Here is a 24769-nt window from a genome sequence, read left to right on the forward strand (position 1 = left end):
AGTGCAGCAGTGGTGCAATCACAGCTCACTGCAACCTCCCACTCCCTGGCTCAAGTGATCCTCCTGCCTCAGCCTCCTGACTACAGGTGTGTGCAACGATGCCTGGCTAATTTTTTTATTTTTTTGTAGAGATGGGGTCTTACTATTTTGCCCAGGCTGGTCTTAAACTCCTGGCCTCTGGTGACCCTTCCACCTTGGCCTCCCAAAGTGCTGGGATTATAGGTGTGAGCCACTGTACCCAGCCTCAGTATGAAGTCTTAATATTACTCTTTTTGATAACAGTGGTAGCTTCCATCCACTGAGTAAATGCTTTATCACAAGGAGGACCCCTGCACTAATACTCTATGCTCCTGGGTTTGCAAGCCAGAAACTATCACCAATTTTATAGCGGAATATAAGTCTTGGAGAAAGCACCTCACAAAGAAATATAAATTCTCCAAGATGCTCCTGGAGTAGTTTGAACACAGTAAGGTTGATCTTCCCATTGCCACCAAAAAAAGCCTCACGACTGAAGGCCCCTTTCCGCTCCAGTGTCCAGACATCAATCTCCTCTTGGCAGTAAGCAAATGTGCAGTGGCCTGAATATCTGCATTCCTCCTCAGCAGCAACATCTAGAAGACAGCCAATGAAAAGACGTTTACAACATGGCAATTGCTTTTTTAAAGCAAATGAATATTAATCATGTTGAGGACATCATTTGAATTTTTATGTAACGCTTTGTGAACAGCTTTAAACAATTAAACATATTACTATCCAGAGAGCCTAAATTATTTTTTTTACAGACTGGGAAAAAAGCCTTAATAATCTCAAGTACTCCATCTAAGTTTAAAATATCATTTTGGGACATTTAAAGCTCATTCAGATGAAGTGAGGTTTGACAAACATGAAAATATCAAGTTCTCTCAAAAGCATTATAAATGTGGCAACATTTTCAAAGCCTCAGTTAAGTGTTCTGATTCTATTTAGAGAGAACTTAGTTTGAGAGAGTTTTCTAAAACTGAGGCAGTTTTTTAAAACCTGATCAAAGCCTGATCAAAGTTCCAGGCCGAGCGAGGTGGCTCACACCTATAATCCTAGCACTCTGGGAGGCCAAGGCGGGAGGATCGCTCAAGGTCAGGAGTTCGAGACCAGCCTGAGCAAGAGTGAGATTCCACCCCCCCATCTCTACTAAAAATAGATAGAAATTAATTGGCCAACTAATATATATATAAAAAATTAGCCGGGCATGGTGGCACATGCCTGTAGTCCCAGCTACTCGGGAGGCTGAGGCAGTAGGATCACTTGACCCCAGGAGTTTGAAGTTGCTGTGGGCTAAGCTGACGCCACAGCACTCTAGCCTGGGGAACAGAGTGAGAGAGTCTCAAAAAATAAAAAAAGTTGTTTCCAGAAACAACTATAAAACATACACAAGAAGTTAAAAACAGTAAACATAATATAAAACATATTAATATCTCAATCCAAGGAACTTGCTGTTAGTGCTGTCTAAACATTTTTTGTAACAGTCAATACTGGAGCTGTTATAATAAATGTAGCAAACATAGCCATGCATCACATAATGACATTTTGGTCAACTATGAATCACATATACAATCTTATGGCCCATAAGATTATAATACCATTTACTATAACTTTTCCACATTTAGATATGCTGAGACACACAAATACTAACCGATGTGTTACAGTTGCCCACTGTATTCAGTGCAGTAACATGCTGTACAGGTTTGTGGCCCAGGAGCAATAGGCTGTCTCACAGATAGCCTAGGTGTGTAGCACGCTAGGCCATCCAGGTCTGTGTCAGTACTCTATGATGTCTGCACAATGAAATCCCCTAATGACACATTTCTCAGAACGCTATCCCTGTTAAGTGATGCATGCCTGTTGTTTATCACTTACATAATTAATATATACCAATTAATTACAGTATATACCTTTACATATATAATATGGTCCTTCATAATTTGTTTTTGTTGGTCTTGGACGTATTTTTTTCCATGATTTATCTTCAACATTCTTTATCCTACCAATTAAAATATCTTTCTTACACTTATGATCTATATTAGCATGGTAAGTGAAGTCCATTAACTTAGGGCCTGAAAAAGATGTAAAGAGGATGCTCAAATGCACAAAAAATATCCTTTCCTTTACAGGTACACTTACAAGCAGACATGAGCAGATGAACAGTAATTGTTAAATTCCCACCAAAATCCCATTTTTACAACTTCAAAAGGTAAACAGGCTACTGAAGTAGATTTCTGCCTTTTCTGCTGTTTGTCAGCACAAAGTTCTATTAGTCAATACCACGCCTGCCAGACATACCCTTAATTTAACTACCAGGAAAATAAGTTGGATAAATTCTGATGGCTTATAAAAGTAAGGAACACTGTTAAACATAAAACTAAGAAAGAGGCCGGGCGCTGTGGCTCACGCCTGTAATCCTAGCTCTTGGGAGGCCGAGGCGGGCGGATTGCTCAAGGTCAGGAGTTCAAAACCAGCCTGAGCAAGAGCGAGACCCCGTCTCTACTATAAATAGAAAGAAATTAATTGGCCAACTGATATATATATAAAAAATTAGCCGGGCATGGTGGCACATGCCTGTAGTCCCAGCTACCCGGGAGGCTGAGGCAGAAGGATCGCTCGAGCCCAGGAGTTTGAGGTTGCTGTGAGCTAGGCTGACGCCACGGCACTCACTCTAGCCTGGGAAACAAAGCGAGACTCTGTCTCAAAAAAAAAAAAAAAAAAAAAAAACTAAGAAAGAAAATGAAGTTGAGTCAATATCAGAATAAATTATGTTTATATCACTTGATTTAGGAGTAAAGATATAGAAAAAAACAATAGAAAGTACTTTAATTTTCATATACATTATATCATACACTGGTCTTATAATGTTTTCTAGTTCTTGCTCATTTGAAAATTATCAAATTCTTAAGCATATACTTAGAACATAAGGAGTTTCATAAAAATTTCAAAAAGCTGCCAAAGGCAGGTAAATATTCTATTCCACATGATTCTAAAAATAAAATTGTATCAAATAAGAGCAGAGACATAGCCTATTAGATTCCAAAGACCCCAAATCAATAATTGCCACTTGTTTAGGAAGAATTCAAAATAGAGATTGAAGAGCAACAGTAGCTTGTATTGTTCACATGTATTTACAAATTCCTAAGAACTTTCAGGTTATGAACTAATTTAATACTCTTTGCCTGTGAGTTTAGTTCTGACCTGATTTTACAAAACAGATCTGGCAAGCTTGTCTCAATTCATGAGTTCCTTCAAGAGGATGTCTTGGAGTCACTGATGAAGATGGTTTGGTAACTGCACTTCCAAAAAAGTTTCCAAAGTCATTTCTAGGCTGATTTGAAATTCCCAGGAAACTCTCAGAAGCAAACAAACTACTTGGTCCATTCATCTGCAAGAAGAATAAGAAATTTTTAAAAAACAGCCAACAAATTACTACATTATCACTAAAGAAGGAAACTGAATTTATCTGAAAAATAAGACAATCTTCATAGAATGGGGCTGGTACTATTCCATCCTTAATTAAACTCTATCTCTTTCTATATTTTCCTTTCTTTGGGTCTCTAGGCCCCCCTCCACTTTTTTTGATCCTCCATGACTTGTGATAAGTAATAAGTTCTGCTTCAACAATATGCACATTTTACATGCCTTGATCTTATATTTCCTTGATCTATTTATGCTATGCTAAATAAGCTTCTTACACTCTCTACAACAGTGATTAATCTGCTATGACAGATCCAGTCTTAAACACAGAGCATTTATTACTGGATGTTCTAGAAAAGTCTTACTTTAACACGATTTCCCACAGCACACACAAAATTTAAGGGAGACTGTCATGTTCATTCAAATAACTCAGTTACTTAAGTAAAAGATCTATTTTCAATTTAAGCGATGTATTTACAAAAGAGGAAGTGGCACTTACAAGTAAAAGGGAAGAATTACTGTTGTTAAGCGCTGTTCCCTCTCTAGAAGTTGAGGTGGACAGATCTAAAATAATAAAAACACTTCAACAGACCTTTTCATTCTAATCATGTAATAAGAACATTAGGATAGGGCTTAGTAGCATCCTGGCTCTGGCTTCCCCACACTATTCTCCCGTCCCAGTTCCTAGAAGCCTTCTTGCTCATTACTGACACTCAAAGAGGGCTCCAGAGTTTTTCCTTTCCTTTAAACAAGGGCATAAATAACCCTTAATCAAACAAATTTAAATAAAAAGCTATTTTCAGAGAAATAGGCTAAGGTAGGGGCCACCAAGTGGGACTGCTAGAAAGACAAAGAATTTGAAGTTGCAGCGAGCTGTGATGACACCACTGCACTCTAGCCTGGCAATAGAGTGAGATTCTGTCTCAAAAACAAAAAAAAAAAGAAAGAAAGAAACTAAGAAAATTATTCATACTCAAAATAGGAAAAGAGTCTTTCCTTTTAAAAATATGAAGCAGGAACTAACCATAACATTAAAAAATCAGTAAGTTCAATTGTTTTCTTTTTCTTAGTCTACCACTCAATTATTTCCTCTCTAGCCTTCTGTCTCTCAAATATTTTAATTTCTTCAGTCGCAAATCTTTAAATCAATTATTTAAGACTTTTGCCCTTTTAACCATGTAATGATGCCACCAAAAATAGAAAGATTTTTCTCATTATTGTTTAAAGTATATATTAAGCCTAGGATTACAGGAGTCGAACCAAAAACTCAGCAATCCCCTTGCAGGGATTAAGGCATCAGCCACAGTTCACTCAGCTCAAAAGATGAAAACTAAAATAGACAGATCTAACTGTTACCATTTGGAACACAGATCTTAAATCAGTGTTTGCTTAGATCAGAATTTAAAAGACTTTTTAAATTAAAGACTGTCTTTAAGATGGGATACAGCTTTATTGGAGAATACATTAAAAAGTCATTTCACTCCCGAAACAATAAACACCCAGGTTAACATACTATCCGATATAACAAACAGTGCCACATGCATCCTATTCTCATGCCTTTGCCCTTGATCTCCAGAAAACCATAGTTAAGGCGAATTCAAAACTGAAGGCTCAGCTCAGTCTATTTTTAGCTACAATGAAAACAATTCAAGTACCTAGTACCTAGAGTCAGTTAAAAACTGTTAAACACCCACTTTATTTTTTAGAAAATTAACAGCAATTGTTTATAATTTAGGCTGGATTCTTACCTCGTTTGGATTCACTGATTGAAAACGAATTTAAAGAAGAACAAAAATCTTCTAAGGATGAAGTCAGAGGTGGATAAAATTCTGAAAAGGAGGGTGGAGGAGCATACCTCGCACCAATGGGTAAGGTTCCTAACAGAGATGCCGAAAAGGGTATGCTAGGAGAGACACTGGCTGTCTGAAGGGGTCCTCTGACTAAAGCTGACGGCTGGGAAGAGAAAAGATGTGATTAAAATTCACGAGTCTCTGTCACAAGTTTGGCTGAACTACTTTCAACATCAGCACACAAAAACAAATTATTACACTGGGTGATCGTGTTACATAAAAACATTTAAATCAAAATCAAGGTTCATTAGAAGAATTTTAGCTACAAAGCTTATTACTGTTCAAGCCCAATATTTAGAAAGGATGGAGGTGGGACGTCTAACACTGTTTTAATCCAATTGTCACATCCGTGTTTCACCTGCAAAGCCACCTTACGACGCCCTAACCCTACTGGACCATGAAGCTCCTAAGGATTCACCTCATTAAAGAGGGACTGTGGGGCTGTGCGGGCCGGGGCAGAAGGAAGTGTGATCCACAGAAGGGAGCTGGAGAAGCCGTCCGGGACTGGGACCCTCTCTCTGAAGGAGTGAACTTTTAATCGCACAAAGACAAACAGAACTCTAACTTCCCCAGCCCCCATCAAAGCTAGGACTAACTGAGTGCTTCCATGCGTCCCACACTGTAAGTGTCATATACTATCTATTGGATTCTTACAACAGGTCTCTCAGATTCATCCTACTGTGAGACTGCCATTGTAGTTCCCTGTACTAGAAAGTGAAGTCACCTGCCCAAGACCACAGAGCTAGTAAGAATCAAACGCAACTCTGTCACCCTTTTGCACATACTTCTTACCCTGTTCCACCCCACATTGATATCATCTATTTCCCTGGCCCTGGAAACCGGTTCTGAAATTCTCCCTCTCATCATCATACTATTATTGCTGCTGCTATTTTATTATACTTTATGGCAGGGGTCAGAAAACATTTTCTATAAAGGGGTAGACATTAAGTATTTTAGACTTTGCAGGCTACACTGTCCCTGCTGCAACTACTCAACTCTGCTGTTCCAGTGCAAAAGGAGCCACAGACAACACATAAAATGAATGGTTGTCCATTTGTTAAGGCTTTATTTATGAACCCTGAAATTTGAATTTCATATAATTTTCATGTCATAAAATATTATTCTCCTTTTTTGTTCTTTTTCCAACCACTTAAAAATGTAAAAAACATCCTTGGTTTGCAGGCCATACAAAAACAGGTGGAGGGCCAGGTTTGCCCTGCAGGCCGTAGTTTACTGACCCCTGCTTAATGGTATATGGTCACTGCAGAATTATTCCTAAGGAATGAGAAACCCTTAACCCATAAAACTCATTTTTCCTTAAATATCAAATACCTATTCTTTATCAGAATATTTACCCTTTCTACAATATGTGATCCCAATATAAAAAGAAAAAGATTGGCTAATTACTAAATAGCATGTTTCTTCCTTTTTTTATTTCAAAAATGATCAAATCAACCAGTTACCACCAAAGACGGACAAAAGTAATTTTCAAGGTGAGAAACCTAAAATTCAGCATATAAACAATACTGAAAGTATCTACCAGGTTATGTTACAATTAAAAAAAAAAAATTAACCCTGCCTTCAAAAGAAGGAACAACACTGAAACTCACCATAACAGTTTCATTGGTTTCGGGGGCAGAATCAAGAAGGTCGTCTATTTCATCTCCAAGGACCATGTCACCATCATCTAAAAACGCTTCCGGCATAGCAAAGGGGATCTTCCCTCCATTCGCCAACACCGCAGACGGCAGAGCACTCTCTTCCGCTTGCAGCGGCAAAATAGAAGTTAAAGGCATGATAGAAACTGAGGCCAGCTCACTTCCAATCTCATGGGAAAAACTGGATGCAGGTAAAGAGACAACAGAAACTGCTTCTTGCCTCGGAGTTAATAAATCTGTAACATGGATGGAAATGTACCCACTCATTTTTACTGTACTTACATAACACATTAATCATCAATAATATAGAAAATCTAGGTGTAAATATGAATGCATTTATAAAAATAAATAGACAGATACCATAGTAAAACAACTACAAATAAAAGAGTAAAAGCAATTCTAAAAATAATTCATTTTACCCAGGAATAGATATATTCGTTTGTGAAAACTTATCCTTCTTTCACAAAATGCCTGCAGCCCTTTTGGGCACAGCTATCAGGCCACAGCGGGTTGTAAAATGATTGCTTACTGACATCTAATATTACCAATCACTCACTGGCACATCCAAAAGCACAAAAATGGCTTTCAAAATCATTCTCACTAATATAACCATGCAACGATCTTTTTTTTTTTTTTTTTTTTTTTTTTTGAGACAGAGTCTCACTTTGTTGCCCAGGTTAGAGTGAGTCCCGTGGCGTCAGCCTAGCTCACGGCAACCTCAAACTCCTGAGCTCAAGCGACCCTCCTGCCTCAGCCTCCCAAGTAGCTGGGACTACAGGCATGTGCCACCATGCCCGGCTCATTTCTTCTATATATATTAGTTGGCTAATTAATTTATTCCTATTTATAGTAGAGACGGGGTCTCTTGCTCAGGTTGGTTTCGAACTACTGAACTCAAACAATCCACCCACCTCAGCCTCCCAGAGAGCTAGGATTACAGGCGTGAGCCACCGCACCCGGCCAACGATCTTATTTGACAACACTATATCACATATAAAGTCTAAAGCTGGCAGTTCTCAGATTGTTAAGATGATATGGGAAAACATACCTGGCTCAATATCTTCCACAGAATAGTTCAAAGCCTAGAAATTAAACCAAATAATGGGTCATAATATTTTCAGGATTCTAAACCATAAAGCAATCTGTAAAACTTACCCTAAGACAGCAACGCAGGTTTTCAGAGAAACCTGACCCCCTTTCCAATTAAGATTTAAGAAATGAATGGAATATGCAAACCTTTATAATACAAGGTGTTAGATGAAGTGCTGGTCAAGCAATGCTACCACTTATCTCTTGCAGACCATTTCTTTCTGTTTTTTTGAGACAGAGCCTCACTCTGTTGCCCAGGCTAGAGTGCCGTGGGGTCAGCCTGGCTCACAGCAACCTCAAACTCCTGAGGTCAAGCAATCCTCCTGCCTCAGCCTCCCGAGTAGCTGGAACTACAGGCATGCGCCACCATGCCCAGCTAATTTTTTCTATATGTATTTTTAGTTGGCCAATTAATTTGTATTTTTAGTAGAGACGGGATCTCGCTCTTGCACAGGCTGGTCTCGAACTCCTGACCTCGAGGGATCCGCCCGCCTCGGCCTCCCAGTGCTAGGATTACAAGCGTGAGCCACCACGCCCGGCCGCAGACGAGCATTTCTCAAAGGACATTCAGCAGAACATGGGGGACTAACCCAGCCACAACTCACCACCCAACTCACAATGGCCTAATTGCCCCAAGATGATTTACCTTAAAATTTTTTTGTTAATTTTGTTTATCCCAAATGACTCTCCTAACTAATATTTGGCTCTAGGCCACTCTTTTTCAATGAAACCTAACGCCTATTAATATCCTATAAAATGTTCCACCAGACTTTAGGAAAAGCTAGTTAAGATTAAAATATATCACTTGAGTAATTGGTTTTCTTTTTTTTTAAAGTGACAGGAAGCTATGGCCAATTATATATTTTAGGAATAAAAAAGTTTCAAAAATAGACATACGCCAAAAATATTAAAGACAGAATTGCTAACACTTCCATCCTTTCTTTTCATTATGATGTTTACTGGCCAGGGAGGAAGAGGCAGGAGGATTGCTTGAGGTCAGGAGTTCAAGATCAGCCTGATCGCAAGAGTGAGACCCTCATCTCTACAAAAAATTAGAAAAATTAGCCAGCTGTAGTGGCGCATGCCTGTAGTCCCAGCTCACTGGGAGGCTGAGGCAAGAGGATCGCTTGAACTCAGGAGTTTAAGGTTGCTGTGAGCTAGGCTGATGCCATGGCACTCTAGCCCAGGTAACAGAGTGAGACCTGTCCCTCCCACAAAAAAAATTATGATGTTTACAGAAGAAATAACTTTACCTTGGTAGCTCCATCCCCAGGAACTGATTTTAATGAGAGCTAAAACAAAATAAAGACATTTATTTAAAAATAGAACTAATTTCCACCCCACACCCACTGTGGAAGTGGGCAAGCCAGCCACCTTTCTGCATAAATAAAAAATATTTATAAAAAAATAAATACTAGGTTATTAAGTATGAAATGTCCAATTTCCTTAAGTACTAAGTTTGATAGTTGATATCTCCGACACTTTAAACTTTGACAATTTTTGCTTTATTTTTATCGTGAAAATAAAGCATCCTCAGTCTTACAAATGCACATTTTGGCTTATAATTATCTATCAAAATTTTTTTAGAGCAGTTTTTGTGAAACCATGGATAAGTCAAAGATTCGTGTTATTTTCAAATATGAGTTCCATTGTGGAACCTATGCAGCATAGACAGCTCAAAATATCAATGAAGTGTTTGGGAATGATATGGCTAACGAACACACAGTACGTTGATGGTTTCAGAAGTTCCATTCTAGTGATTTATTTTAATCTTGAAAATGAGCCACATGGGTGACTTGAGACCAAGGTAGATATTGATAAGCTGTAGTGGAAGCGAATCCATCTCAAACTACTTGTGAATTAGCAGCAAGGTTTGACGTTACTGTTCCAACAATATGGGACTATTTGAAACAAATCAGCGAGGTAAAGAAGCTGGATGGATGTGTTCCACGTGAATTAAATAAACATCAAAAAAGACATCATCTCGAAGCTTGCCTTTCTTTGCTGTCACAACATAAAGGCGAACCATTTCTACACTGCATTGTTACACATGATGAAAAATGGAATCTTTTAGACAATCGCAAGTGTTCAGCACAATGGTTGGATAAAGATAAGTGCCGAAACACAGTCCAAAACCAAATATTCATCACAAAAAGTTGATGGTGTGTGTTTGGTGGTCCAGTGCTGGTATTAGCCACTACGGCTTCATGAAACCTGGTCTATCAATTACAGCGGATGTCTACTGCAACCAACTGGATGAAATGACGAGGATGCTTGCGATTAAGCAGCCAAGATTGGTCAACAGAGACAGGCCAATCCTCTTGCAAGAAAACACTCGACCACATGTTGCACAAACAACACTGCTCAAACTACAGAAGCTGGACTTGGGAACTCTCTTGTCATCCACCCTATTCACCAGACTTTGCACCAACTGACCACCACTTCTAGGCTTTGGACCACTTCTTGCAAGGAAAAATATTCAATCCTCAACAAACCATGGAAAACACCTTTTGTGATTTCATCGCCACTCACTCTCCAGGCTTCTTCACTGCTGGCATAGACAAGCTACCGTTAAGATGGCAAAACTGTGTTGACAGTTTAGGCCCATCCTTTGATTAATTGTACTGCTTCTTCTTTGAGATATAATAAACTACACTTTTGATTAGAAATCGGACGTTTAATATTTAATGACCTAATAACTAAAATAAAAATAAAAACAGGACTCCAAGCTATAAAACAAAATTAAAATACCTTATGAAGAGAATGCCAGCTTACCTCAGCTCTAACATATGCTTTTCTTATTTTAAATCCCAATTTATGAGCTAGTTCTTGAGTTAGTTTTATTACATGTTCATCCTGAAAAAGATAAGTAGGTATGCTTAATGGAGAACTGTATTTCCTAGCTGTGAAGAAGAGACAAAACAGTGATGTTTTCTGGCGAGACATTTGCTTTAATAGCAGTTATACCCAACTGAAGTAGGCTGAAGGGTGGATGCCCTTTAAATGCCATTTCTTTAAATGCCATTTCTCCATATGGGAGCACTAAATGGTTAGGATGTAAACAAATGAGCTAAAATATAAATTCCATACCTGTGGCACTGCCAAGGAGCACTTGGCTACAGCATCATAAGCCTCTTTGTATCTTCCTAAATCACTTAAAGCCTTAGATTTCCGATACAGAGCTTTGCAGTTACTGGCATTTAAGCTGAGGACTGTATTGCAATCTTCTAAAACTTTATCATGGAAACCCTGGCGTGTGAGATCAAAGAATAAAGTTAGCAATCAATTCACTTCTTGCACTGACTGATTTCCTCTAAATGAAAACAAATTACGATCCCAGCCTATTACCTTCCTTTTAAACTTCAAATCAGCAGCTATTATTTTCCTTTTTAGAATTATTTTCATTATGAAATTTCAAATACACAAAAATAAACTATCATGAATACCTATGTGCCCACCACCCAGATTAGACAAATGTTAACATTTGGCCATAAAGGCCCTAGATCTTCAAGAAATAAAACTTTCTAGACATAACTGATGCCTCTGAGCGTCAGTCTCATTTTCTCTTCCCCTCTGTAGTTTCCCTTTTCCAGAGTACGTTAAAGTGTCAAATGAAAATGTAACTCCCAATCAGCTGATGAGGAATACATTATCAAAACAAAATAAATAGGCCGGGCGCGGTGGCTCACGCCTGTAATCCTAGCTCTTGGGAGGCCGAGGCAGGCGGATTGCTCAAGCTCAGGAGTTCAAAACCAGCCTGAGCAAGAGCGAGACCCCGTCTCTACTATAAATAGAAAGAAATTAATTGGACAACTGATATATATATATAAAAAAAATAAATAAATTAGCCGGGCATGGTGGCGCATGCCTGTAGTCCCAGCTACTCGGGAGGCTGAGGCAGAAGGATCGCTTGAGCCCAGGAGTTTGAGGCACTCACTCTAGCCTGGACAACAAAGCGAGACTCTGTCTCAAAAAAAAAAAAAAAAAAGCAATTCTCATTAACAAAGAATTATGCAACAACATGGGCATAATTTTTCTTAAATTCATGGGCAAGTGGGTTTGGGGGGAAAAAATTATGGTTAAATTTTAATGAATGTCCATAGTGAAAATGAGAAGCACATCAAAATATTGTTTTTTAAGTTTAAAACTGTGAAAACCTATATTAATTCCTTTGAAGGGTAATTACTATTTTGTGCTAAAAAAAAACTCCTAAGAGGACTAACAGAATCTTGACTAAGGAGTGAACTGCCCACACAGATAGCTGACAGACACGCTGACCTGTGGAAACCTGTGTCTTCCTGGGCTGACGCTTTTAAACAAGCAGACACACCTTCAAAAGCCACACTCAAATAGGAATCTTCAAGGACTAAGAAATAAATTATTTTTAAAACCCCTAAATATTGTCCAAAGATAATTTTCAAAAGCCTCAGGCCACTCTAAAAGCAGTTAATATGCCTTCATTAAAAACTAAAATTAAGAAATTGACTTTTCATTAATGTATTAAAGTCACTGAAGAAAAATTTTTTACTCTAGAACATTATTTTAAAAATCAGAACTCACCATATTAGAATAGCAGGCAATACGATTTATATGCAGTTTTTCAATTATTTCTTTGGGGATTAAAATTTCTTCAGACTTTGCATAATCAGCTATATTCAAAGCTTCTGTGTACTGGCTTATTGAGCTATTCCAATCACATTCCCGATAAACATCATTTCCTTCATTAAAAAGATTTCTCACAAGAGTCCGCAAATATACCTAAAAAACAAAGTTACCACTTGAAGCCCTTTATAGAATAAGATATGGCATATGTACATTTTAATATTTATACCCACAACTTCAGAGAAAACAATCTGACGGAACAGCAGCACTGCTGTAAGAAACTGTGAAATGCAGCCAAGTCACTGCTATCCAGCTAGGGATTTTATCTTCCTTGCTTTTTCAAGAGAAAACTCAATTTCTCATTATTAAGAAAAATGTAGGCCAGGCACGGTGGCTCACGCCTGTAATCCTAGCACTCTGGGAGGCCGAGGCAGGCGGATTGCTCAAACCTGAGCAAGAGCCAGACCCTGTCTCTACTATAAATAGAAAGAAATTAATTGCCAACTAATATCTATAGAAAAAATTAGCCGGGCATGGTAGCGCATGCCTGTAGTCCCAGCTACTAGGGAGGCTGAGGCAGGAGGATTGCTTAAGCCCAGGAGTTTGAGGTTGCTGTGAGCTAGGCTGACACCACAGCACTCACTCTAGCCAGGGCAACAAAGCGAAACTCTGAGCCCCCCAAAAAAGAAAAATGCAGCCAAGCCAGGTGCGGTGGCTCATGCCTATAATCCCAGCAGTCTGGAAGGCCGAGGCGGGCCAATCACTTGAGCTCAGGAGTTCGAAACCAGTCTGAGCAAGAGCGAGACCCCACCTCTACTAAAAATAGAAAGAAATTAACTGGCCAACTAAAACATACAGAAAAAATTAGCCAGGCATGGTAGTGCATGCCTGTAGACCCAGCTTCTTGGGAAGCTGAGGCAGGAGGCTCACTTGAGCCTAAGAGTTTGAGGTTGCTGTGAGCTAGGCTGATACCACGGCACTCTAGCTGGGCAACAGAGTGAGACTCTGTCTCAAAAAAAAAATGCAGCAATGTATCTAGTATTTGTTCACATCTCTAATTCTGTGCCCCAAATAATAGCCAGTGGAAGCCCGAAATCAAAGAGAATGAACAGTTTAAGGCTTTTTAACTAGTATTACCAAATTGCCTTCCAAAAAGGCAGTAACCATAAATACTTCTGGTGGTGTGTGTCACAGAACCCTCGCAGGCCAGGTAGTGTGTGTGCACGTGTGCATGTGCCTATACGTAAAATCTCTACCAATGTCTAGCTGAAAACTTCTCTATCCCTTTTTTTGTTTGTTTTGAGACAGTCTCGTTTTGTTGCCCAGGCTAGAGTGAGTGCCACGGCATCAGCCTAGCTCACAGCAACCTCAAACTCCTGGGCTCAAGCAATCCTCCTGCCTCAGCCTCCCGAGTAGCTGGGACTACAGACGTGCACCACCATGCTCCATTAATTTTTTCTATATATATTAGTTGGCCAATTAATTTCTTTCTATTTATAGTAGAGACGGGGTCTCGCTGTTGCTTAGGCTGGTTTCAAACTCCTGATCTCGAGCAATCCGCCCCCCTCGGCCTCCCAGAGAGCTAGGATTACAGGCGTGAGCCACCAAGCCCGGCCCTCTATCCTATTATATTTGCACATCTTCACCAGTGAAGTTGAACTTTTCCTCATTTTTACAGGATATTTGTATTTCTTCTTTTGTAAACTGTTTGCTCAGGTCATTTACTGATTTGGAGGGAGAGGGTGCAAAACCTTTTTCTAACCAAGCGAGTATATACATTCTTTAGCACGTACACACGTTTTTAATTTTCCTTCATGATTTCTAGCATGCTTTAGTATTTTAAAAGCCTTTTTCCATCACATGATCAGATAAATATTCAACTAGTTTTGTCTCATTTTATGAATTCACCTCTAAGCTGACCAAATCATTAAAGAAAACTGGATAGATCAATTACTGCCAACTGATGTGACTTGTGACATGCCGCTTAACATCTCTGGACCCCAAATCCACAAGTGCAAAATGAAACAATTGTTTCAGTTGATTTCTAGCTCTAATACTTTATGATTCTACAACTGTTTAGAGAGAGGAAGGGAGGGAACAACAGAGAGATTGAAAGAAAGGGGAAGAGGGAGAGAGGCAGAGAGAAAGTGACATTTAGGAGCATCAAAACCCTCAGAGAGGCTGGGCCAGGTAGCTTACACCTGTAATCCTAGCACTCTGGAAGGCTGAGGCAGAAGGATCACTTGAGGTCAGGAATTCGAGACAGGCCTCAAGAGCAAGACCCTGTCTCTACTAAAAATAGAAAGAAATTAATTGGCCAACTAAAAATATATAGAAAAAAATTAGCCGGGCATGGTGGTGCATGCCTGTAGTCCCAGCTACTCGGGAGGCGGAGGCAGGAAGATTGCTTGAGCCCAGGAGTTTGAGGTTGCTGTGAGCTAGGCTAACCCCACCGCACTCTAGCCTAGAAAACAGAGTGAGGTTCTGTCTCAAAAAAAAAAAAGAGTCCTATCTCTACTAAAAACAGAAAAAATTATGCAGGCGTGGTGGTATACACCTGTAGCCCCAGCTACTCTAGAGGCTAATGCCACGGAATAGCGTCTAGCCTGGGCAACAGAGAACAGAGCAAGACTCTGTCTCCCAAAAAACAACAAAAAAAAAAACAAAGCCACAGCCAACAGTCAGTCTGCAGCGATGAGAGTCTGTAGTCCAGGGCCCAATGAACATGGCTTAGATTCTCCTGTTCCTACAGCAGATTTATCACTAGCTCTTCCTGCTTGTTACTCAGTCCCCCCTTTGCTGCTGTCAGAACTTCTCTTCTCCTAAATAAAAAGAGAAGATAACTCCACACTTTCCTTCTCAATAAATTCTGTCCCTCTTATTTTCGATGACATGAAAGGTAGGCTAAAAGTGATTTGCAAGGGGGTCGAAAGATAAATTAATTCAAAACCACACTACTAGAGGGAAGAAAATACAGGACAACTATGCAAATATACAAAAAAAAAATAGTCTTATATATAAGGGGCTGGCAAACTTTTTCCACAAATGCCCAGACAATAAATATTTTAGGCTTTGTAGGCCATATGGTCTCTGTCAAAACTACCATATGTTGCCAAAGCAGCAACAGATAATACATAAACAAATGAGTGTGGCTGTGTTCCAATAAAGCTTTAATTGTTAAAAAAAAAAGGGGGGTGGGGCGGGCAGCAGGACAGATTTGGCCCACAAAGCCACAGTTTACCAACCCCTGCTACAGATTATAGTTCCCAGGCCACTTGCAGGGCTTCCCAGCAGACCTTCCCAGAGTCATTACCGCATATTGTTCCTGTGTTCCTGGATATGACAGCGGTGACCTGAGAAGAAGACAGAAATGAACTGTAATTATCAAGCTCGTATCAGGACTTGCTCAGCCAGAAGTCACCTTAAATCTGTGGTTCCATTAGTTTGCCCCTGGTTCAAAGCACATGTTAAAGGCTTTCTTTTTCTTTGCTACCATTATTTACAGATGACTGCAGTCATGAAAAAAAGAAAACAACTGAACTATTCCTTGTATTTCCTTAAGTACAACTCTTTCCTTTCAAATCTATTTCTATTAAAAGAAGGCCTAATTCTTCAAATGCCAAAGAAGGTTAAAAATAGTACAGAACCACTAACACTATGTGATCCAATTTACTGCAACATAGAAGAGAATGTTTCCTTCTCAGGAAGAAACAAAGGGGCCCATCTGCCCGGACATGTCCACCCAAAACACCGCTGTCTTGTCACTGGCGTGCTTCAAGAAGTCCAGTGAGACACTGAGCTTCTTAACAGAAACGTCTGATCGCAAAAGCCCTCTGTGTCGACAGATGTGCACTTTTAGCCACTTTTCATTCATCAGAACTGTTCTCATAAGAACAAATTCCTCAGTCGAATATTTTGGGGGATACTAAAACTTTTAGCCCTGAAAGTCAGCAACAGTAAGATCCATTTCAGAACACAAGAATGCTCAAATGGACAAGAAAATAAATACTGTTGGAATAGAAATGTGTAGTTTCTAACCCAAATTAACAGGACCTATTAAGCATGACTAGAGAGTTCGTAATCTCTGCAAAACATGCAGCCACATAAAAAAAGAATTATGACGTGGCAAGAACACAGGTAGGAATTCTTGAGCTCTTACTGGATAAACTGCAGTCCTTCCTTAATGTTCTGCTGCCTTTTTCTTCTCTCCTCGGACACACTGGACATGTTACCCCACACATCCACTTTCTAAATGAGCAATCTGGAAAGAAACAAGGCACAGAGTTACATAGGGCACCAGGGCTCCTGGGCTCCAGTAAAAACATCCACAAATCAAGGCCTTGTCACACAATCAGTTGTAGACACGTCCATCCCCAACTTGACTCTAGGGTCCTAGACACCAAGGACCCCATGTGAGTTATCTCTGTGGTCCCCTGCCATCCAGGGCACCCTAAGCATGCGGTTTTCATACCCTAAGGCTGAACAGTTATGCAGATTTTTTATGTCCTTCCTGAACAGTCTCCGTGAAAAACTCACTTCTCTCTTCCTGTCTCTTCTCTTCCTTTCTTCAGCTACAGGTTTTGTTTCTTCCCAGTCTATATACATGCATAAGCTGAGACTAGAACAGTCTCAGCCTTGTTTTGCTTCTGGAAGCTCTCCAGAAATAAACGGGTTTCATATCCTCTTGAGTCCAAGGGAAGCTGACTTCCTTATAAGCTGAGTTTAAACCTTATACATATTTTGTTACACACACTTCTGAAATAATCCTTGTTGATACAACTGATAGAATACTGACCTGAATAAAGTTATTATATTTCAATTGGAATTTTCTCTATATTAAGGTTTTACCTTCAATATAACACTTGCAAATGTCAACACATGACAGCCTGTTGGCACCCACCCCCACTGGTCAATGTTTACTGAGCAGTTTCCCCCAAGTTCAAGGAGAACCACAGAGAAAGAACCTATGACAAAACATCACCTCCTAAACTAGGGCTTCCCAGCCTCAGCATTTCAGGCCAGATGATCCCGTTGTGCGGGCTGTCCTGTGGGCTGCAGGACAGTGGCAGTATCTTTGGCCTCGCCAACTATGCCCGTAGCAGCCCACCCTGCCCTAACCCCCAGCTGTGACAACCAAAAAATGTCTCCAGACATTGTTCGATGTCCTGGGGGGCTGGGGGTGGTGGTGAGCACAAGCACAATCACCCCCAGTTGAGAATAACTGAAACATAAAACAAAGATGACATCTTATCACATAAGCCATGTATTTGGACTAGGTGACAGCAAGGGAAATTCCAGCCGTGTTTCAAGTACATAGCTGAAATTTTCCAGTTTCATTATTGCTTACCATTTGCAGTTTTATTTCTAAATCTACCTTTTTCAAAGTCTAGGGGTGAGATGGGGTTGGAACGCCCCAAAGGTCACCAACTGGCACTGATCCCTTTCATCTTTTAAGTACTGCCAGTCCTACATGATTTTATCTTATACTTAGAAGTTAGTACTTCACTGAAGTGTTTACATGGGAAAGAACATATCTGGGATTTGCTTTAAAATACTTCAGCTAATAAAAAAGCAGATGGGGGTGGGAGGTAGGGATGAAACAGCAGAATGTTGATAACTGTCAACATTCCCACCCAACAAAGTGGATGGGAGCTACAGGGGATCCTTCATGCTACTATCTCCACTCTGCATGCACTTGAAACTTTCCAAAATAAAAAGTTTAAGAAGTCCACAACTCTAAAATAAAATGGCACTATTTCTGCAATTTGCTTTTAAAATACTTTAGCCCAAAAGGGGGGGTGGGGGGTGGAAATGAAACAAGAGTGCCAAGAACATGGCCAACAGTCCCAGCTAGACAAGGGGCGTATGGGGTTCATTCTCTTCTTCTATCTACTTGTACATGTTGGACCACTTTCCTAATAAGTTTTAAAAATTCATGGTTGTATGTACAAAGTTATTTAAGGGAGGCACTATTTGTAAGACAAAAAGATTTTTAAAAAAATAACTCAATGCCTATCAAAAAGTTAATGGCTGAATATATTGTGCTGAGAATAAAAAAAAAGAAAGGTACAAAAGTATCCATATTATGACCCTGTTCTGTTTTTTTAAAAACTGAGGGGGATTAGGTGTATATATTCATATGTGCTTGTTATATACCTGAAATAGCTCCAGATGAATCACGGGAAACATAGCAGTGGTAGAAAGCTGGGGCTGAAACAGGGGTAGGATGAGGTCTTCTCACCGTATATCTTTTTTTTTTTTTTTTGAGTCATGTAAATGAATTACCTCTGGACAAAATTTAAAGTATTTTATAAAAGTCTATGTATCCTCTGAACCCTTCCATGGCAAGATTTAAGGGGCCATCAGGCTTCTTTCTATTCTATTTAAAGCAGGGCAATTTATTGAAAGTCAGAACTTTGGAACCCGAGGGAACCCAGAGCAGCATTTGGGGTGCTGTGGCACTCCAGCCAGAAGGGGGGCCCAGAAAAGGAGGCCTGCAGCCGGATCGCCGCTGCACTCTTCAGAGAATGATGTGCCTTCTCCCAGCCTTGCTTAGCTGAGGTGGGAATTAGTTTGAGGGTGACTCAAAAAGTAAATCTGCTGGCTAAGAATGGACTCCTGGGTAAAGATAATCTGCCAAGTTAATAGCCTTAGAGCTATTTTCTGAGAAAATGCCAGAAAACCTTGAACCTCAACCTCTTACTAACAAAGGGCATGTGGCAAAAAGCTGACAACTCAAGTAAGTGATTAGGAGGAAATAAAATACAGATTTTTTTTTTTAAAGCAAGAGTCTCGCTCTGTCACTCTGGCTAGAGTGCAGTGGCATCATTGTAGCTCACTGCAACCTCCAACTGCTGGGCTCAAGTAATCCTCCCACCTCAGCCTCCCCAGTAGCTAGGATTACAGGTGCACACGCCACCATGCCCAGCTAACTTTTCAGGTTTCTGTTGTTGTTGCTGTTGACATTATTGTTTTTTGTAGAGATGGGGTCTCACTATGTTGCTCAGGCTGGTCTTAAGCTCCTGGCCTCAAGCAATCCTATCTCACCCTCCCAAAGTGCTGGGATGACAGGCGTGAGCCACCACACTCAGCCGCGTTCAGTAGTTTAAATTTTCTCCCTCAATTTGTATTTTGAAAATTTTCCAACACACAGTAAAGTTAAAAAACTTTAATTGCTCAAATATAATATTTTATGATATTTATCACATCTACCCATCCTCATCCACCTGCCCATCCTTCAGTCCATCCATCAATCCACCTTATTGTTTTGATAAATTATAAAATGAGTTACCGTCCAATTGTAATCCAATCCTAAACACTTAGTATACACATGATTACCTAGCATAAATATTTACATAGTTTTTTTGTTTTTGGTAAACAGGTAAAATGCACAAATCTTAATGTAGGTTTTGACAATGTGCATAACCCAAGCCCTATGAAGTTACGGGCCATTAAATGTCATTCCAGGAAGTCCCCTCATGCCCCTTCCCTAGACAGTCCCTGCCTCCACCCACCTCGGGCAGACTTGTTCTGATTTTTTCCACCATAGATTGTTTTTGTTTTTGTTTTTGTTTTTGAGACAGACTCGCTTTGTTGCCCAGGTTAAAGTGAGTGCTGTGGCGTCAGCCTAGCTCACAGCAACTTCAAACTCCTGGGCTCAAGCAATCCTGCCTCAGCCTCCTGAGTAGCTGGGACTATAGGCATGTGCCACCATGCCTGGCTAATTTTTTCTATATATATTAGTTGGCCAATTAATTTCTCTCTATTTATAGTAGAGACGGGGTCTCGCTCTTGCTCAGGCTGGTTTCGAAACCCTGACCTTGAGCAATCCGCCCATCTCGGCCTCCCAGAGTGCTAGGATTACAGGCGTGAGCCACCGGGCCCAGCCCATAGATTGGTTTTACCTGTGAAATTAATCCCTCCCTCCTTTTTGAAAGAGATAAACTTTTTATTTATTTATTTATTTTGAGACAGAGTCTCACTTTGTTGCCCAGGCAAGAGTGAGTGCTGTGGCGTCAGCCTAGCTCACAACAACCTCTATCTCCTGGGCTCAAGCGATCCTGCTGCCTCAGCCTCCCGAGTAGCTGGGACTACAGGCATGTGCCACCATGCCCGGCTCATTTTTTGTATATATATTTTTAGTTGGTCAATTAATTTCTTTCTATTTTTAGTAGAGACAGGGTCTCGCTCTTGCTCAGGCTGGTTTCGAACTCCTGACCTAGAGCAATCTGCCTGCCCCAGCCTCCCAGAGTGCTAGGAGATAAACTTTTTAAAAACACACTATCTTATTTTTTGATCCAGTTAAAATCTGGCCTCAATTCTCAATGAGGAAGAATTTTACAAAGTTAACCCATTGGCCACTTCTCTTTCCCAAACTCAGCAGAACCTGCTGTGTCCCCTCCCTCGTGGGAGCCCTCTCCCTCCACCGTCCACCTGTCCACCTCGTCCACCTCGCAGCCCCGGGCTGGGTTAGTCCCGCCTCACAGGCCACTGTCTCCTCACGAGCCAAGGCTCCCTCCCCTCCTGACCTCTCAACACGACAGCCCTGGACAGCCCTGCGGCTTCAGCTGGACCCTCTTTGGGGTCTCCCCAGGCCACACTCTCCCCTGGACGTCCTCCTACAACGGCCAGATGTTAAATTCCCACATCTCCGGCCCCCCAACAGCGCCCACGTGCACCCCCAGCAGAGCTCTGGGGGAGACATACCTTCTGCCCATTTGACAGTTCCACCCAGGCGTCTCACGGACATTCCAAATGGTTCAGAAAGTATTTCAACATGTCAGTGAAAAGGAATGTCTCCTGCCCAACCCTGTCACTCAGCCACCTACTTGCCCGCCCTGACAGCAACCGACCATAGTTACCAGTCTCTTCAGTGTCCTGACGAAGACATTCTGTAGAACTATTCTGTATCTTGATCTTGGTAGTGGTTACGTGAGTCTATGCACGAGATAAAACTGCATAGAACTACACACACACACACACAAATGCGTGCTGGCTGAAACCAGTAAGGCCTACACTTTGGTTAACAGTATCATACCAGAGTTAACTTCCTGGCTGTGACAGCGTGCTACAGTTATGTGTCCTTGTTGGGGGAGGGGGAATGAAGCTTTCATGGGACTCTACATACTACATTTGCAACTTCCTGTGAGTCTATGATTATTTAAAAATAAAAAATTTACAAGTATTCTGTGCATATGCACGTTTTTATACAAGCCAGGGCTACCAGCATGTTCTGTACCTCGCTGTTGTCATGTAGTACCCAATCTTGGAGGTCATTCCACATCACCATACACAGTGTTCCATGATATGGTTGTACCCAACTCAGCTAGGTAGGCCCCTGGAAAAGAACATTCTCATTTCCAATTTTTAAAGCTCACTGTGTACACGCAGTGTAAGTATCTCTTTAAAGAATTTCTGTAGCATAAAGGACACATGCACTTGTTTATTTTACCAGCTATTGCCACAGTTTACCAAATGATACTACCCACCAACAACGCATGAGGGTTCTCGTTTGACCACTTCACCAAGGGATTATCAATGCGTTCATCTCTGTTAACCCGGAAGATGAAAAACAGTGTGACAATGTGGTGAGGTTTTGTTTGTTTTAGTGTTTCTAACTAAGGCTGAGCATCTTTACAGATTTAAGGGTCATTTGTACTTCCTTATCTGTGGTTTGCTCATAACCTTTGCTCATTTTTCTTCCAGGTTGACCTTTCTTTATTTATGGAAGCTCTTTATATGTTGAGGAAAGAAGTCCTTTGTGATGTTATTAGTACTTTTCCAACTTGATATCAATCTTTTGACTTTGTTTTTTGAGACAGAGTCTTACTCTGTTGCCTGGGTTAGAGTGCCGTGGCATCAGCCTAGCTCACAGCAACCTCAAACTCCTGGGCTCAAGTAATCCTCGTGCCTCAGCCTCCTGAGTAGCTGGGACTACAAGTGCAAGCCACCAGGCCCAGCTAATCTTTTCCATTTTTAGTAGAGACAGGGTCTCACCATTGCTCAGGCTGGTCTCGAACTCCTGACTTTAAGGAATCCTCCCACCTGGGCCTCCCAGAGTGCTAAGATTACAGGCGTGAACCACCTTTGGTCTGGCCATCTTTGGTTATTTTTCACAGCAAAAGTTTTATTTTAGGCCGGGCATGGTAGCTGAAGCCTGTAATCCTAACACTCTGGGAAGCCAAGACAGGAAGACTTTTTGAAATAAGGAGTTCAAGACCAGCCTGAGCAAGAGCAAGATCCCATCTCTATAAAAAACAGAAAAATTAGCCAGGCATGGTGGTGCATGCCTACAGTCCCAGATCCTCAGGGGGTTGGGGCAGGAGGATTGCTTAAGTCTAGGAATTCAAGGTTATAGTGAGCTATGTTCATGCCACTGCACTCTAGCCTGAGTGACAGGGGGAGACTCTGTCTCAAACAAAACAAAACACAAAAAACACCCACCTTCTACCCAGTTGCTCAAGCCAGAAAACTGGTGTAACCCTCTTCTTTATCTCACCCTCCACATCTAAGCAACCCACTGACAAAGCCCACTTGGTGACACTGTCAGAACATGTGCAGGGCATCTGTCTCACCACCTCCGCTGCTTCCCCCAGCCGCAGCCACACCCTCTCTTACCAGGACTCAACAGCCTCCTTTGCTGGCCTCTCTCCACTGTCCCCTCCCCATCCATTTCCCACACTAAACTAAAAGGAAGGCTCTTCTAAAAACACAAACCAGTCACTGTACTTCTACTCAAAATCCTACAGTGGCTGCCCAAGACACTTAGAATAAAACCTCCCTTCCTTACGGTGAAACTAGCCTGCATTAACAGAAGACACCAAGGTAAATGTGACTGCAACATACTGAGATAGAAGTATAACAGCAGCTAACATGTAGAACTCTTACTGAACCCCAGGCACTGTTCTAAGTGCTTTACATGTATTGTCATTTACTCCTCTGGATAACCTTAAGAGATAGGTACTATAAGGAAACTGAAACAGATAAGTGACATAACCAGCCTGGGATCACACAGCTAGGAAGTGGCAGAGCTAGATTTCAAGGCCAGACAGCCTGGCTCCAAGCCTGAGCTCTTACCCACCTAGCTATACTGCACGTTAAGTGCCAGTGACGCCAAGAGGAAAGCGAGCACCTGTCTAGAGTGGCCCTGGGCCAGGCTCCATAAGATTAGTACAGTTCTGATAAAAAGGTGGGCACTTTAAAACCATTCAAGGGGAACAGAATAAACATGCATGCATGCATGCACATACAAAGCCACGCTCAAGGGATGTCATTTAAAGCAACTAGACAAAGCAGAGGGCTTGCACAGGAATGTAGTGAACACAGGGAAAGTCAGGATACCATTCCAGGGGCCAGGCGCGGTGGCTCACACCTGTAATCCTAGCACTCTGGGAGGCCGAGGCAGGAGGACTGCTTGAGCTCAGGAGTCTAGCCTGAGCAACAGTCAGACCCCATCTCTACCAAAAAGAAAGAAAGAAAAAAAAAAAAAAAAACCATGCCAGGCGTTGTGGTGTGCACCTTTAGTCCCAGCTATCTGGAAGGCTGAGGCAGAAGGATGGCTAGAGCCCAGGAGTTGGAGGTTGCAGTGAGCTACAAAATGATGCCACCAATGCACTCCATTCTAGGCAACAGAGGAAGACTCTGTCTCAACAAAAACAAATAAGGCAACTGAACAGCCCTCCTCACAATTCCCCCACTCCTTCAAAAAGAAAAAAAAGAAAGGATGCCATTCCAGGGAAAGTCTTACAAGATGCACTAACAGAAGACCAGAGAAAGTGTCCCAGTGAATAAGGCACAGAGGTCACCCGGCACAGCATTTGTACTTTTGCCTAAAAAGGTATCCCTAAGTTTCAAGTGCAAAATGATAATTACCAGTCTATATTTGATTCTATCCTCAGACTCAAGCCTCCCTGTGTAAGAGCAAGAATCAAAACAACTAAAAAGTAGTTCAAGTACCATCCATGTCAACCTTGTCTTGCCACCGCATACTAGGTGACTCTTGCAACACTTACCAGTGCTGTAGGGCACACAATGCAACCGTCAGAAGGCTGCAAACCCAGGTAGTAAAAGCGTTATTAAAGATGTTCCACTACCTTGTAACACTGAAGCTCCTATTGGATACTTTATGAAACA

The 24769-nt window shown here is 41.1% G+C and overlaps 1 protein-coding gene across 3 annotated transcripts in view; it reads right to left on the reverse strand.

Moving 5' to 3' along the window:
* Nucleotides 1-24769, reverse strand: part of ZC3H7A (zinc finger CCCH-type containing 7A) — a 41618-nt gene that overhangs the window by 14169 nt on the left and 2680 nt on the right. Inside the window, exons 1-14 of one of the 3 annotated variants that reach the window (XM_075995114.1) lie at nucleotides 21499-24100; nucleotides 16797-16898; nucleotides 15951-15990; nucleotides 12596-12793; nucleotides 11126-11284; nucleotides 10811-10891; nucleotides 9289-9327; nucleotides 7995-8028; nucleotides 6899-7182; nucleotides 5187-5391; nucleotides 3938-4002; nucleotides 3220-3406; nucleotides 1929-2090; nucleotides 415-611 (exon numbers count right to left, since the gene is read on the reverse strand). In XM_075995114.1, coding sequence (XP_075851229.1) covers nucleotides 415-611; nucleotides 1929-2090; nucleotides 3220-3406; nucleotides 3938-4002; nucleotides 5187-5391; nucleotides 6899-7182; nucleotides 7995-8028; nucleotides 9289-9327; nucleotides 10811-10891; nucleotides 11126-11284; nucleotides 12596-12793; nucleotides 15951-15990; nucleotides 16797-16864 — 1719 coding nt within the window. In that variant the 5' untranslated portion in view covers nucleotides 16865-16898; nucleotides 21499-24100. Of the gene's footprint in view, nucleotides 1-414; nucleotides 612-1928; nucleotides 2091-3219; nucleotides 3407-3937; nucleotides 4003-5186; nucleotides 5392-6898; nucleotides 7183-7994; nucleotides 8029-9288; nucleotides 9328-10810; nucleotides 10892-11125; nucleotides 11285-12595; nucleotides 12794-15950; nucleotides 15991-16796; nucleotides 16899-21343; nucleotides 24101-24769 lie in introns of those variants that run through there. The other 2 variants (XM_075995113.1, XM_012784464.2) reach the window with 2 other exon arrangements.

The sequence above is a fragment of the Microcebus murinus genome, chromosome 19, assembly GCF_040939455.1.
Source record: "Microcebus murinus isolate Inina chromosome 19, M.murinus_Inina_mat1.0, whole genome shotgun sequence".
Lineage (NCBI taxonomy): Eukaryota > Metazoa > Chordata > Mammalia > Primates > Cheirogaleidae > Microcebus > Microcebus murinus.